General features: G+C 30.9%; 1 protein-coding gene across 1 annotated transcript; it reads left to right on the plus strand.

Moving 5' to 3' along the window:
• Window positions 1–1,299: 1,299 nt before the first annotated feature.
• LOC8276926 (glutamyl-tRNA(Gln) amidotransferase subunit A, chloroplastic/mitochondrial) lies at window positions 1,300–7,947 on the plus strand. Its single transcript, XM_015723416.3, has 10 exons — window positions 1,300–1,965; window positions 2,946–3,257; window positions 3,676–3,855; window positions 3,942–4,036; window positions 4,388–4,463; window positions 4,671–4,748; window positions 5,098–5,191; window positions 5,306–5,355; window positions 6,097–6,210; window positions 7,594–7,947. The coding sequence occupies exons 1-10, from the start codon at window positions 1,426–1,428 to the stop codon at window positions 7,681–7,683; spliced, it is 1,629 nt and encodes a 542-aa protein (XP_015578902.1). The 5' UTR covers window positions 1,300–1,425; the 3' UTR covers window positions 7,684–7,947.
• The last annotated feature ends 8,460 nt before the right edge of the window (window positions 7,948–16,407 follow it).

Below are 16,407 nucleotides of genomic sequence, written 5' to 3' on the forward strand. Positions count from 1 at the left end.
CGGATTGCCTCAAATTTTGACTCAGGTTTTGAATTCACTTACAGGGTTCAGGTTAAGTTTTATAATTAATTTATTTAATTTTATCTTTTTGATCTCATAAATTTTATTCAGCAAAATTGTATATATTTAATTTCTTTAAAATTTTCTAATTGAAGATCTGAATTTCAAATCTCAGTATTATAGTGGACCATCTTCTATCTTATATCTGCATGGCCATCTCTTTGTTGAATTATTGTTTTTGTTTACCTTGAATTTTTCTTAAAAAATGTAAGAAAAAAAATAAAAAAATACAAGTTTTATTAATTTAGAATAATTAACTTAATTATTTAGTTTACTTATGAAAGTGTTGTAAATAAAAAAAAAGTTAAATTCAAAATGGTGTTAACATTAAGATTTTATTTAGTTAATTTTTTCATTATCAATTAAGTTTTTTAGATTTTATAAAAGGAGCCATTTATGATTATTAATTTAATTTTTCATTCAATGCTTAATTTTATTCCAGTTTCAAATTTTTCACAAAAATATAACATCAAATAATTTCATTCTTTTTTAAATTACAAAATTCTTAATTTCAATTATTTGATTTGATTACTTTTTAATGTTTTTACTTGTTGATATATATATATATATATATATATATATATATATATATATTCTAACTAGCTATTTTATTTAATGATTAATAATTTAAAAATTAATAATTCTTAAAAGTTTAGAAATTATATTGCAAAACATATTTTTTTAAAATTTTAATTAAAAATAAAATATATTAAAAGAGTTAGTATCAAAATTAGTTATATGTGATAATTAAATATCATAAAATTATTATTTAATTTTAGTAAGAAGTTATATTTAGAGTTATTTTGAATTTTAAATCAGATTGTGTCAGTTATAAATTTAGATATTATCGAATATTAAATTATGTTGGTTTCGGGTTCAGGTCATTTCATATTCGAATTATTTTGACTATTTCAAACTCATATTATTTTAGTTTTGAGTTATTCGAATTTTAAATCACTTCAGTGTTAAATTGAGTCGGATATAAATTATTTTGCTCTCGTGCTTCTTCAATGAACTTGGCCATTATGGATAGCAATAGTATGGTCAATCATTGTGGATATAATGGTAGATGTAATGTAGTTGGACTCTCACATCGATTCGAATGAATCATCACTTCCACGGAAATAGATCTTTACCTGAAAAAAAGAGGATAGATACATGTATTTTTTGTTTCTATTACTACGAAATTAATTTAGCATCATTTTGAGTCCCCACTTTAAATTTATATTGAAATCCATATTCGAACAGGATTGGTTTTGCCAGTTTGCATAAAACTCTACCATCTCAAAGTAAACCCTCTTTACTCCTTAAACCGCTCTTTCTTACTCTCATCCCTTTTCTTCCAATCCCAGAGCAACAGAAGAAATGCTGTCCACACTCCAACCCCCTCGCTCTCTTTCTCTTTCTCTCTTCTCTTTCCGCTCTCTCACCTTCTCTGCATCATCAACATCCTTAAACTCACTTCCAGTCACCGCTTCTTCTTCCCTCACAGACCAATCACCATCCCAAATCCTCAACATCCGTCACTCCCTTCTCTCTCGCAACCTCACGGCCACCCAAGTCGCCGAGTCATTCCTAACCCGAATTAAACTAACCGAACCGCAACTCAACTCATTTCTACATGTATCAGACAATGTGTTACAACAAGCAAAAGAAATTGATGACAAGATTGCTAGAGGTGAGAAAGATGTGGGTCCACTTGCTGGTGTGCTTGTTGGTGTTAAAGATAATATTTGCACCGTTGATATGCCATCTACTGGTGGGTCCCGTATCCTGGAGAACTATCGTGCACCGTATGATGCAACATCTGTGAAGAGATTGAAGGAAATGGGTGCTATTGTTGTGGGTAAGACTAATTTGGATGAGTTTGGTATGGGAAGTACAACTGAAGGTTCTGCTTTTCAGGTATGTTCGGGGTCTTTGTATGTTTTGTGTTGGGAGACATGATTAAAATATTAACATTTGCATTCAATGCATGGATAATTCAACCAACTGTTGCTGTTCTACAAGTTAACGTTTTTCAGGTTTGAGTAAAGTTCTATTTGGTTCTATCTTTTTCCCCTTGTTTAGAAAGTCTGAGAATTGCAAGATTCTTTCAATAAATTGAATGGTGTATAGTCAATTCTCATGCTTGGAAAGCTTTTAAAGAAATAAAATCATGTTAAAGCGGCATGACTTGGCAAGAATTCAATCCTCGCATATGATTTATTCCAAACAAAGTCTTAAAGTCTTGGTTTTGAAGGAAATATTTTCATGCATTTGTATATAACGCCTGAAAATGACTATTCTTTTACAATTGATTTTTTATGTTAGGAAAATCACTTTAATAGTACAGTTTTATGAGAAACATGGTAAAAGTGTTTTCCTTTTCGTCCAATATATTCATGATTTTAATGGTATTTATGTGTTAAAAAATACCTTAGCTTTAGCTATATCTTCAAGTGTGTAATTGGAATATTTTTTAGGAGGGGTGGGGGGCGTATGTTTGGTATGGAATAGAAATGGATGCCTATATCACAAGAATCTTATTCCAGGTTTGGTTTTGAAATCACTGAATAAAATTTATTGACACTCCTTAGAATTAGACAAAGAAAATATGTCATTTCAACATTATTTTAAGTCATTCAAAATATAAGAACATCAAAATATTTTGATTGTTTCATGAAAAAAATGGGACTGCATTCCTTTGTCAGTTCTAGAATTAACCAAACATGCCCTTAGTCTCTGTAGAATTGAATGTTTTGAGCTTCTATGAAGATGTTGACTTTCCTTGGCTGGGCCAATTCCCAATGCATTTGGAGTTAATTTATATTTAATCTGTGCTGTTTAATCATGCTGGTAACTGGAGTTGGTTTACCCAGGTGATGAGTATGTTCATTTGATAGGTGACTTCAAACCCTTGGGATGTTTCTCGGGTGCCTGGAGGATCATCAGGAGGATCAGCTGCAGCTGTTTCTGCTAGGCAATGTGTAGTATCTCTTGGTAGTGATACTGGTGGAAGTGTAAGACAGCCAGCATCATTTTGTGGTGTTGTTGGATTGAAGCCAACCTACGGGCGTGTCTCAAGATTTGGTCTCATGTCTTATGCTTCATCACTTGATGTTATTGGTTGCTTTGGCACATCAGTTGCTGATGCTGGAATTCTTCTACATGCAATTTCTGGTCATGATAGATATGATGCCACCAGCAGTAGGAGAGTAGGAATCATTCTGCCCTCATAGATATCTGGATTTAATATTAAATAACAGCAGTTTCTTTTTCTCCTACCTTGATCAATAAAGATTTTATGTCATAAACATCTGGTTGACAGAACTCCTGAATTTTATGTAAATGACGGGAAAAATTGACATTCTTATTGGTTGACTATTTGGCCACTTTATGGAATTTTTAAAGTTAATGTAGCTACTATCAGTGGTAATGTGGACACCTCTGGTGCAAACAAAGTTATGCATAACTACACTGTTTAACTTAAATTATTTCAAGGACAGCCGTGAACTAGCACTTGAATGCAATCTGCATGGTTTCATTCTTGTTAAGTGTGCTGTATTGTTTTTCTGGAGCTAGAGCCACCCGGTTTCTTATTTTGTATTACTTTGTTTTAAAATCTCTATTCAGGAGGTTCCTGATTTCACGTCTCAATTCACTTCCATAAATCTTGTGGAATCTAAGCCATTGAAGGGATTGAGGGTTGGTCTAATATGCGAAACTCTTGATGATGCTGTAGATAATGGAGTGAAATCTGCAATCAGCGATGCTGCCTCCCATCTAGAAGAATTAGGATGCTCTGTGACAGAGGTTTAACTCTTAACCTTCCCTTGATTGAGATTTCTCTTGTTTAACGTACAAATTTGCATATATTTAAGTTATTTATCAATTTTCAGGTGTCATTGCCATCTTTCTCCCTTGGTTTACCAGCATATTATATTCTTGCTTCATCAGAATCCTCTTCCAACTTATCACGTTATGATGGTGTCAGGTGATTGTCTAATAGAGACATACAGATGATATTTTCTTGATGCCTTTGGTGACTGATAACAGGTTTAATTATTGCTTCCTTGAGCTTTGGTCACTTAGGAATGTTAATTTTGTTAAAATAAGCAATACATATTGGGATAAAAGACAAGCTAATCTTTTGTCTTTTAAAGCTCTACGTTATGTTTCTTCTTTAATGCTGTGCCTGTATTACTAAGTAACCACCCTAAGAAATGCACAGGAAAAAAGAAACTCGCTTGCTACCACCCTCGTACTTTTAGACTTTATGATGGTTGTTTTATACGTACTCATACCCTCACTCGCTAAAAAGCTGTATCATCTGCTTGACATCCAGGTATGGAAATCAAGTTGGTGCTGATGAGTTAAATGGGCTTTATGGGGACTCTCGAGCAAAAGGATTTGGTCCTGAGGTATTTATCTTCTCAAGTGGCAATTAGAAAATTGATTTTCTGTAGTTCTTGCTTTTCTAGATTTGACTACAAGGAAAAGGGTCTTATCACCAGCTCGTATTACCATGGTTGAACATGAGGCTAGCTATCACTTTACATCAAGAGAAAAATCAAACATGAGTTGTAGTAGTCAGGGACTCCTAAGTAACTTATGTTTGTATTTTGCAGGTCAAAATGCGAATTTTGATGGGAACATATGCACTCTCAGCTGGTTATTATGATGCATACTATAAGCGTGCCCAGCAGGTATCCTAAGTGGTTATGCAAATAAAACATGATCTGGATCAAATGTGGATTCATCATCATTTGCTTTATGTATAAATAAGGAGGATGAATGTGGTTACTGGGAATCTTGATGTCTTGAATAAGTTCAACATCATTCTTCTGTAGAGCTTGAATTTCTTAATTTTACATTCATATTGACAAATCTAAACCAGTATCTAGAATAGATCTAGTTATTAATGATTTCAAGATCTGAGTTGAGTATCACTTTTAATAATTTATTATAGGATTCTTTTTCATCTTCCTAGAAATTATTATCATTCAGAGCTTTTAAGGTCTCAAGGAGAAATTTATGATCGTAATAGTGTTATAGGTGAGGACGTTAATTCAAAAAAGCTTTAAGGCAGCATTAGATGCAAATGACATCCTAATTTCTCCAGCTGCTCCATCTGCTGCTTATAAGATTGGTATGCTTGTCTGCATGTCACTTTTTTGAGCTGCCTTTTTTTGGTATTGGTGATTTTGCATTGCATATCCCATTGTTTTAACAATGGATATCCAATTTTTCTTAAACCTTACAGGTGAAAAGAGAAATGATCCGCTGGCAATGTATGCAGGCGATATTATGACAGTAAGTATTTGTTTATTGTATGTTCTGTGTGTCCATTTGCATCCCCTTTCTCTTCTCCCATTTTACCTTACAAGTAGAAGAGGATAAGAAAAGTAAAAATAGAGAAGATTACTTCAGGTGGGAGAGAGGAAGAGATGTGAGAAATCTTGCTTTAAGATTAAAAGGCCATTATTTCACAGGCTGAAGTACTATAAGTTTGTGTTGCTATTAGTGATTTCAATTATTTGGATATTGGTTAATTGACACTGCTCTTGAGAATAGTAAAGATGAAATAGAATTTGTTCAGTGCTTGACTGTAGGTGGATTGGAATGCTGAAGATATATATCAGAGTGAGTCGTTATATTTAGATCAGCATGGAATAATGAAGTAAACATACTCTAGAAACTGGATAGCCCATTATCTTTATAAATACACCGACCTGTGATGGATATGATCAAAGATCTTCCTGGCTTTATCCGGATTAATATCCTGAAAGCAGATCTTTAGCAGTTGAAATTTTTTGTACTAGTAAATATATATTAGCTGTTATGTCATGAAAGCAAGAATCTATTCTTTAAAAAATTCGGAAATATCCCAAGAGTTATTGCAATTTATAGTTCATTATGGGTTCATCTTTTTGTTATTTTGGGTTTCCACCATCTCCTTTTCTTTACTTTCTGCCATTTAATTGCTTAATCTCATATGACAAAGCTATCTGGTCTGGTATACTTTCTTATTTTGCAATTTTGACTTCGGTACAGGTGAATGTTAACTTGGCAGGGTTACCTGCATTGGTTTTGCCATGTGGATTTGTTGAAGGGGGGCCTGCAAGACTTCCTGTTGGTCTTCAAATGATTGGTGCAGCATTTGATGAGGTATGGACGTTGTATACTTTTCTAGTAGTTTTTGGTGTTGGAGATGCTCTTGTGCTTCACCTTTAATTCCAGTTAGAAGAACTTTATTGAAATAAATCAGCAACAACTTAGCATGGTCATTAGCTGTTGTTTGGGAACAGTAAATAACTTTGAAGTAGAAGCATTAATTGGAAAAGGAAAAATTACAAAAAGCTTCCCGAGGTTTTACATGTTCTGCACTTTGGTTCTCTTTACAACAGTAGTTCTTTTGCAGACCAAAAACCCTGTATTTTGTATCTAAACAAACTACCTTTTCTTTGGACATATCTTCAGCCTTTAAAGAGCCAAAAGCATTTATTTTAGAAAATTAAGGGTCGGAATGGTATGATTTTGAAAAGGGAGGATTGGGTGTGCAAGGTCTAAACCTTGGGGCTAGCTGCATCCAGAAATAAGTGGTCGCATTCATAAATTGTATGCTTTTGCAACATCTTTTAGCTTTGGTAAACTGTGAGTTGGTTCTTAAGTTGCAGCTTCGATCTTTATAATTTCTTTTTGATTGTTCAGCCATTGGTTAATTATTTTAGTCCAGTTATTATTATTATTATTATTATTATTATTATTATTGTTGTTGTTGTTGTTAATGGCTTTCTCAAGTTTCAGTTAACCATTAGATTATGCTTACAAGCACAAGGGGTTGTGAGTCTTGATGCTTTAAAGAATATTCAAAACAAGAGGATGCTTTAATCTGGCTGTTGTTGTTGTTGTTGTTGTCTTTAATGGCTTTCTCAAGTTTCAGTTAACCATTAGATTATTTTGCTTATAAGCTAAAGGGGTTGCGAGTCTTGATGCTTTATGCTATGTTTGGTTGAAATCCATAAAAGGATTCATTTCATTTGAGAAAAATATATAAAATATAAGATATGATAAAGGTGAAAGAGATATTTTGGTGTTATGAAATATATTAATTTAATTATGTGGAATTCATTTGGAAATTCTACCTATTTTGTTAGAATTTTGTTTAGCTATAATCAATTCCACACAAATTTGATTATATAGAATACTAAATTAATTTTCACTATATTTAAAGCATATAAATTTTAGATTTATAAATGAATTCTATAAATTTTTATGGATTTCAACCAAGCACTGCCTTAAAGAAAATTCAAAATCAAAACAAGGTGATGCTTTAATCTAGCTTGGTTTTCCCATAAATTTGCTGTCAAAAAATAAACACGCCATCATGATCTGATTTTATAGATTTACAGACAAATTTACAACAGGTGTTTTCACTGCTATAGACAATTTGCAGATGTCTGGTTTTAGTAAATGCATCTGCATTTTCATTAACTGGAATAGTCGTGGATTTGTAATGCTTGGTTTTGGTTTCTTATACTTTTGTTTCAGGAAAAATTACTCAAAGTGGGTCATATATTTGAGCAGACTCTTCAAGGCTGCAGATTTGTTCCTCCACTGGTAGCTAATGATGTATGCTAGTACCAGCTACCTCATCTCCTTCCGCGAATGCTTAAGCCGTGTGCTGAAGCAATTTCAGTGAACCTCATGAGCAAATGGGCAGACCTGTTGATTTAGCTGCATCTAGGTTTTCGCAATGTGATTACTTTGCTGAGTTGTAATTCTAGGTTTATGCTTTGCCCAAGATGAACTGCACCATTCAAATAAAAACTAGCTGTGTTTCTCATTAGAACCTTGGTTGATATTCTTGTCTAAGCACTCAATATATGGGTATTTTGCTTCTAATCTAATTAATATATATATATATATATATATATATATATACTAAGGCTTGCTTGAGGAGGTAAGGCCTGATAAGGCTTGCATTCCGAAAATGATAAAATATTCTACCAATAAAAGGAAATCTCTTTTTTTTTTTTTTTTTTTTGCAAAAAGAATCATTTTTAAAATTGAGTAGAAAAAAGAATTCTTCAGTCTACATATGAAAAAAGAATCATTTTTCCTTAACATGGGGATGTAAAACACAATCTAAATATGTAAAAACTTCAGTGGTAAGTTCAAATGTATTACATCGGCAATCCCATCAATGATCTCAAATGGTCTAATATATTGTGGGACTAGCTTGTATTTTTTACTAAATCTCATCACACTTTATAGGCGATACGTTCAAGAATACATACTCTTTAATGCTAAACTCTATATATTTCCTTCTCGGATTTGCATACCTTCTTCTATGTACGTAAAGTAGTTTTCAGTCTATCTTGAATGACAAAATTTTTTTCAAAAGTAATCTAAACTAACTTTAGACCAGCTAACTTTCTCTGACAAACATTTTCCAACATATCGGTATATAGTGCCCCATAAGAAGCCATCTTAATGCTCACATGGCAATTGTTGTTATAAGCAAACTTCATCAATGGTAGGTACTAATCTCACAAGCCTTTAAAATTTATAATGCACATCATGAGAATATTTTCTAAGGTCTGAATTATTCTCTCTAACTAACTGTCAGTCTAGGGGTGTCTCAGCATCCCTTTTCCGGATTTAGATATCAAGAGAATTACGGAAAATCCTGTGATGAAAGTTACAGCCTTTTCAGGTTCGAGAGACGAAGGACGGGCGAGTCCGAGACTAGGGTTGAGGTTAATCCAGCTGAAATTATATTTTTTAAATCAATTTGGACCTAATTGTCAAGAAAAATAAAGTTTGAAGGTCAAAATGAGTTTCATAAATTCAGTGACCTAATTGCAAATTTCTAAACTTCCATTGTGTAGAGCCGATCGGCTCTGTGCCCATTGGGCTTTTTCACTCCAAATCGTTTTTTTTTTTTACGATTTTACGTCCAAATATAGTTCTAGAAGGCTTTTGACAATAATCATGGATTTTAAGAATAATTATTTAAATTTAGAGAATTAAATTTGAAAATTTATCAACTTATTTTTTTTAAAATAATAGAGATTATCGTTTCCTTTGAAACCTTATCTCTATAAATATAAAAATGCATCTAGGCTTTGGGGAGGAGGAAACACTCAGAGATAACAAGAATCAAGAGAGAAAAAGGGAGAAAAAAAACATAAGCTAATTTGAGAGAAAAAAAGTTTATCATTCATCTTTAGTCAAAAGATCTAGGTTACTAAGAAAGAATTCCTTTTTTTGGAAACCTCATTTTAGTTGATAAAAGTTTTTCTAACATCAGTCTAACACTAGACTCCCAACCAGTTTTCAATTCAATTGCATCTTCATCAGTTGAGACTCGCAGAACCATTCACTACGATAACAACTTGAGGGTTCCTCCAAATATGCATCCATCATCATCCTAAACTAGTTTCTTTATTTTTTATATGTTTTTTTTTCTTTAGAAATATGATTAGGGTTGATTTTATATGATTAGATTAGGATTTCTTGTGGACCTGCATATTATCAGTTTATTGGATTTTGAAATATGATAATAAGAACACTAGGATTTTGAATCTGATAATTTTGCTAATATTAATTAGACACATGCATAGGATTAATGATTAGATTTAAATTTTTATTATGATTAAGTAATTAAATATGTTTATTATAATTTTATGATTAAACTACCGTATTTATCAACTGTTATTTGCTATTTTATTTATTTTTATTCTATTTCTTTTATATCTAATCAATTTTTACTTTCTATGCATGTGAAAGTCAGCTTTGGGGACGGGAAGAATGCATTCACAAGTCAAAAAAAGTCACTTAAAAACCCTAGAGCCAATCGGCTCTACAACATTTTGTCCCAAAAATTGGTTTTTTATCGAGTTTTGATGTATTTTGTATAATGTATTAGATTCTTAGGACTTTTTCTCTGCAGTTTTAGTTGTTGGCTGATTGTAATAGTTAAGTTTATTTTCTGTATCTTATTTTGTTTATTTTTTTGCTTATTATATAATTAAATATGTGTTATGTGATTGATTAACTAAGATAGGCCACATAAAACTAAGACTAAAATTGGATCCAACATGAACTTTGATAACTAAGCTTAAATTCTAAAATTGAAGTAGACTTAGTAGGCCTTGACATGTCTTAAATAGGATTGGGCTTTATTAGAATTAGGGTCACATAGAACAGGCCCAGTCATAATAAGTAGTCCATTACGTCTAAAGGTAGGAAATCAAAAGCACAATATGTAATTGGGCTAGACTAAGGGGGCTATATACATATATATTTTAGAAAATTAGACTAACAACTTTAATATGGGGCTGGGCTTGAATAAAATGGATAAACCTAGATAAATTATGGTTGTTATTTGGTATGTCTGTGTATGAACTATTTATGTTTGTAAGGAATAATTTGATAAACAATAAAATAAAAGGTTAATATACACAAATAAGGAAGTTGGCTTTCTGATCCATCTCTAGATTCTGTGTTGTAAGCTTTCTTATGAATATGAGAAACACCACTTATTAGTAAAAAATTTCCATTGATTATCCAGGTGGCGACTACCATATTCGCGCTAGTCTCAGTGACTAGTTAGCATGTTCTTGATTAGGTGAAAAAGCCTTAAAATGTCGTAGTCGCTAAAAAGAATCTGATTTCACTGTATGTTTGTTTTTAATTTTATCATTTAATAGATTATTCTTGCATCACTACAATATCTATCACACATTGTGCACGTTAGTTCCTATAGCCCTGATGGTGTCGGTTAGTGGTTCTTTGGTTCCACTCAAATCCTAGAATTGCGACACTAGCTAACCATCACTGATAAGTAATGAGTGAACTTCCTTCATTGCATGGACCCTTCAATGGGAAGACGAGCCAAGGAAGACCACTTTTTATTTGTAGGAGCCTTTATCCTTACCTAAGAATCAGCTCATGATAATGATTGCAGTAACTCCCTTAGAAACCCGGTTGCTTGCTGTTTGAGATGTTCCTCCTTATAAATATCTAAAGCCCAAGTATTAAAGGCCTTGGCCCAAAATATGTGGAACCAGGCTTTAGGCCTAAAATATACAGGCTTTTATGCTTATATTAAGAAACACTGCCTTGTTTATTTTAAATCTGCTTAAGAGCTTATGGCATACGTGTCGTGCCTACGATTCCCTGTTGATAGAAAGCCTAGATCTAGAAATCCTATAAAAGAAAGACTTACCAAGAACTGTGTGCGGGAGTAATAAGGTTGGAAGGATGAAATATGTACTATTATGTGTGCTAACCTCATCTTTTTCCCTGTCTTTGTGCATTGCACGTGCATCATACATCTCGAGCATTGCATGCATCATACTAACCTTTGTTTTCTAGCCATGTAGATTCTCATGTGGATTGAAAGAGGCAAGAAAGTGTGAGATTGGAAAGAGTACCTATTTCTCCGAGAATCCAAGCCATATTAAAGCACCTTGAAAGACTAAGACGCCCAACTACTAAAAAGATGGTCAACGAGAGAGCTAACAAATAAGACGTTGAGATCCTCAAGAATGTTGTCATCGACGATTTGGAGGGTGTGATTCGGTAAGAGCTCCAGCAACTCTTGGCTAGGATGGCTGCAAACCAAGCCCCACCTGTTGTTGCCATTGTGCCGATTAATCCTCCTGTTGCTATTGACCTGGCTATGGTTTCCATTGAGACTATTGCTACCACGACCAATGATAATACTGAAGACCCAGCTAGTAGAGGAGTGCCCTGAAATTTTTGGGACTTCAATGGATACGTGCTAGAACAGGCTAAAAGGGAGACTGCCCTTGCTACTAATAAAGTTGTGAGTGGCCTGAGCGTTAGGCTTGACAAAATGCAGGGTATGCTAGAAATCAAAGGTTTGGACTCTACCTATGATTTTGAAGAGCTGGTTTCAATGAAAGAAGACAAGCTACCTGCAAAGTTCAGAATGCTTGAAATGAACAAGTTCAACAGGACTGGTGACCTGAAGGTTCATCTGAAGCGGTATGTAACTATCATAGGAACTACTCAGCTGAGCAGGACCTAAATTGTCAAGTTGTTTATGTTGTTACTTGAAGGACCCGCTGTCAACAGATACCACAGTCTGGAAAAATCCACTAAAGCTGAATGACATGATTTATGCAATTCTTTTTTCAAGCAATATGACTGCAACACTCATTTAGAAGCGTCAATCAAGGATCTCAAATTCACCAAGCAAAAGCCAATGGAGTCCTTCTCTGATAGTCTTGACTAGATGGAGGAATAAGGCGGACTAAAGAAGAACAAGCCCTCTGAAAATGACCAAGTTTATATGATGGTCTGAAACATTCTTCTAGGATAGGATGAAAGATTGTAGATGATGAACCTGAAAACCTTCATGGACTTGTATGATGATAGGCTACAGGTCGAGAAAATCGAGAACGACAAAAGAAAGACTATGAGAATCAGTAGAAGAGCGAACTACCAGGCTGGAGGGAGTAAGAACCTCAATGCGAATATTGTGCAACAACCAAGGAAGTCCTCCAACTTCAAACAATCTCTCTCAAAGATCTTTGAGAGATTGGTACACAATGACATACTCCAACCTACTACCCTCAAGAACCCACCAACTTTAATGCACCCAAATATAAACCCAATACCGATTGCAAATTTCACCAAGCACCTAGCCACCACACCGACAATTGCATCTGATTAAAGCATGAAATCTAGGACCTTATCGATGCTGAAAATCTCACTAACCTTGACCAACCTAACACCAGAAGAAACCCCTTACCAAACATAATAATATATCACCCCAAACCAAGTGTCCATGATCAATCCTAATTTCAGTGAAGAGGAGATCATGAACTCTTTCAAAGACATACCCAAACCTAGCTAGAAGCCAAACTGAATAGCCCACAAAGAACCTTCAATAAGTTGGGCGCACCACTATCATTCGTGTTCCGAAATTGTACTGACAATTTCGGCTCTAGGGATGCGAAATTGTACTGACAAATGATGAAAATCAGTTTGGGAGCCCTAGGGCCGATCGGCTGTTTAAACAAGACTCCAATTTTTATATTCTTTTAGCTATTTTTGATGTACTTTTAGTTTTTGTTTAGTTTTAGGTTTTCTTTTCTTTTCTCAGCTGTAGTTGTAGGTGAGTTGTAATAAATAAGTTTTACTTTTTACTTTATTTTATTTATTGTATGCTAATTAAATATATAATTGTGTGATTGGTTAATTAAAATGGGCCATATAGATTTAAGGTTAAAATTAATCCAACATGAATTTGGTAGTCCAATAGGCTAATCAACTTTAACTGACTCTAAGACTCTAAAATCTAAATAGACTTAGCAGGCTTTGACATGTTTAGTTAAGGCTTGAACTTAGTTAAAATCGCAATGAATAACCCTTCTCATAACAAGTAGTCCATTATGTTTAAAAGCTGGAATTTAAGAACATAATTGGTAATTAGGCTAGACTAGGTGGGCCTTGTACATAATTGATTAGGAAATTAAGCTAACTATTCTAATATGGGCTGGGTTTAATTAAAATGGGCTAGACTTAGGTGTATTATATGTATTATTTTGGTATGCATGTGTATGAATTATTTGCATTAATAGAGAATAATTTGTTAAACAATAAAATTAAAGACTAATATTACATAAATAAGGAAGTTGGCTTCTGAATCCATCTTTGGACTTTATGGCGTAAGCTTCCTTTTAGAATCTGAGAAACGCCACTCATTACTAAAACTGTCTCGGTGATTACTCCGGTGGCAACTCCCATCTCTATGCTAGGCTCAGTTACTAGTTAGTGGCGTTTTTAATTTTAGACCTGATTAAATACATATAATTGTGTAAATTAGAGACGATGAAAGTTGCATAATTTTTCAGCTCATATACTTGTAAAACTTAGGAACCTCAATCATGAAAGTAGACGAATCATTTGGAGAGTAATAAATTATTAAGAAACTTAATGAACCCTAGTTAATTGATGTGATCACGAAAATAAGTTGTAGTTGACTTTAGTATTCTTAGAGCTCGAAAGAGACTCTAAGTAATTTGAGTGATTTAGCCTTGACTAAAGTTAATGATTTGAACTGCAAACAGATCATGTAATCTGAGTAATAGTTAGTGAAATAAATTCAGGTTTTAATTTTAATTATTAGATTTAAAAAAATTATTATTAGCTTTAATTTTGTTTTCCTATTAATTTTTTTATTCAATTATAATTATTTAATTTTATTAGATTATGGAAATACAATTAGGGTTAGTACTTGGTATTAATCTCCTCGTGAGAACGATACTCATTTTCACTCTTTACTACTTGTTGCGATCCGTGCACTTACGAGATTTGCCCAACAATATGCTAAGGTAAATAAACATGAGAAGTATATATATTTATTATTTTATTTTATTTTTTATCTATTTTTTTGCACTAATAAATTTTCATACATCTAAATAATTATTATTTTTAATAAATAAGATTGTTAGAATTTTTGCTATTTATTTATTATTATTATTATTTGATACTATATATATATAGATTGAAACTTTTCTATTTATTATATTAGACTAATAAATTCTTCAACGCGTCACAAATTTCTTTTAACTATCCAAATTTAAGATTCCTACTCTTTTACTATTTTATTAATTCTTAATTTATATTATATAAATATAAATATATTTTATAGAAAAATAATAAAATTAATTATTAATTTGTAGTAGCTATAATATTATTATGCTATATATAATTTTATATTTAAATAAATCATAAATACTATATTCATTATTAGCAATTGAAATAACATTTAATTTTTTTATAAAAATTGATAGTTAATATTTTCATTAATATGCTATGTATCATTTTCTCATTAGAAAATAATATGATACGCCTTCATAGAATTTTACCACATGGAGTCTTCTTCTAAAACGTGGCATTCTTTATATATATATATATATAAATAATAAATTATAAGGCATACAATTTCTTTTATCATGTATTATCATATATTACTATATTTTGACACATAGAATTTTTATTTTGGCACGTATATTTATTTTTGATATAAAAAATTTAAATTTATATATAATTTTATTAATTTATTGATTAGTGAGTTAGGTTCCTAATTAAATAATTCTAACTCTAGAAAATAATATTTTAATTAAATTTTTAATATTATATTAACTAATAACTTAGTATCTTAATTAGCAAATAATTCTAATTCTAAAAAATAACATCTTAAATTATATTTTTAATATTAAATTAACTAATAAATTATCTTTGTAATTATATAATAATTTTTAATCCTAAAATATAATAATATTATTATGAAATACAAAAATCCAATCAATAAATACTTTTAAAATATTTTTATATTATTATGCTAATAAAGTTTTAAAACATGAAAAGTTTGAGATTTATTTTTACTTTTAAGCATATGTATAAAATTATTAAGAAATTTATTAAATTTTATTTATAAATTAAATTTACATTGACTTTAAATTTTATTAAGTCTTATAATATGCTAATTCAATACTTTTATGTATTAAAATATATTTTATCTCTATATTATTATTAATTATTAAATTTTATTAAATTAATAAAATAAATTGACCATTTACAATAACAATCATAATACTTTCTCATCATTTCATTCATACTTCTATATGTATTATAATAATTATGATAATGATAAAAATAAAGGACATTAACTATAAGAAACCTACATATTCTAATCCTCATATATATAAATTTCTAATACTTAAAATCTTTTGACACGCGTGCTTAATTTTTAACACATAAAATTAATATTTTGACATGTGTACTATTTTTGACATACAAGATTCAAGCTTATGTGTAATTTTATAGTTTTTCTATTAATTTATTTATTAATAAGTTTATTAAACACTTATTCTAATTCTAAGAAATAACATATTACTAATAAATTAGTTTTTTAATTAGATAATGATTATTTTAAAAGATAGTATATTAATTATATTTTAATATTATATTAAAAGTTTTTAAATTGGATAATAATTCTGATTATAAAAAATAATATTGTTAATATAATTCATTAATAAATTGATTTTTAATTATACAATAATATTTAATTTTTAGAAAAATAGTAATATCAATTATATTAATAATATCAATTTATATAATAATAGAGTTAAAAAATATTTTAAAAATAATTTATTAATAGTATTAATATTTAAAGATACTATTAATAAATAAATATTTTGTTAACGTAAAAATATAAGAAAATTTTAAAAAATTAAAAATATTTAAAAATAATTAGGTTACTATTATTTTTAAAATTATTATAAATTAATATTAAATTATTAAATAATTAATTAAATT

The sequence above is a fragment of the Ricinus communis genome, chromosome 5 (genome assembly GCF_019578655.1).
Source record: "Ricinus communis isolate WT05 ecotype wild-type chromosome 5, ASM1957865v1, whole genome shotgun sequence".
NCBI classification, from domain to species: Eukaryota; Viridiplantae; Streptophyta; class Magnoliopsida; order Malpighiales; family Euphorbiaceae; genus Ricinus; species Ricinus communis.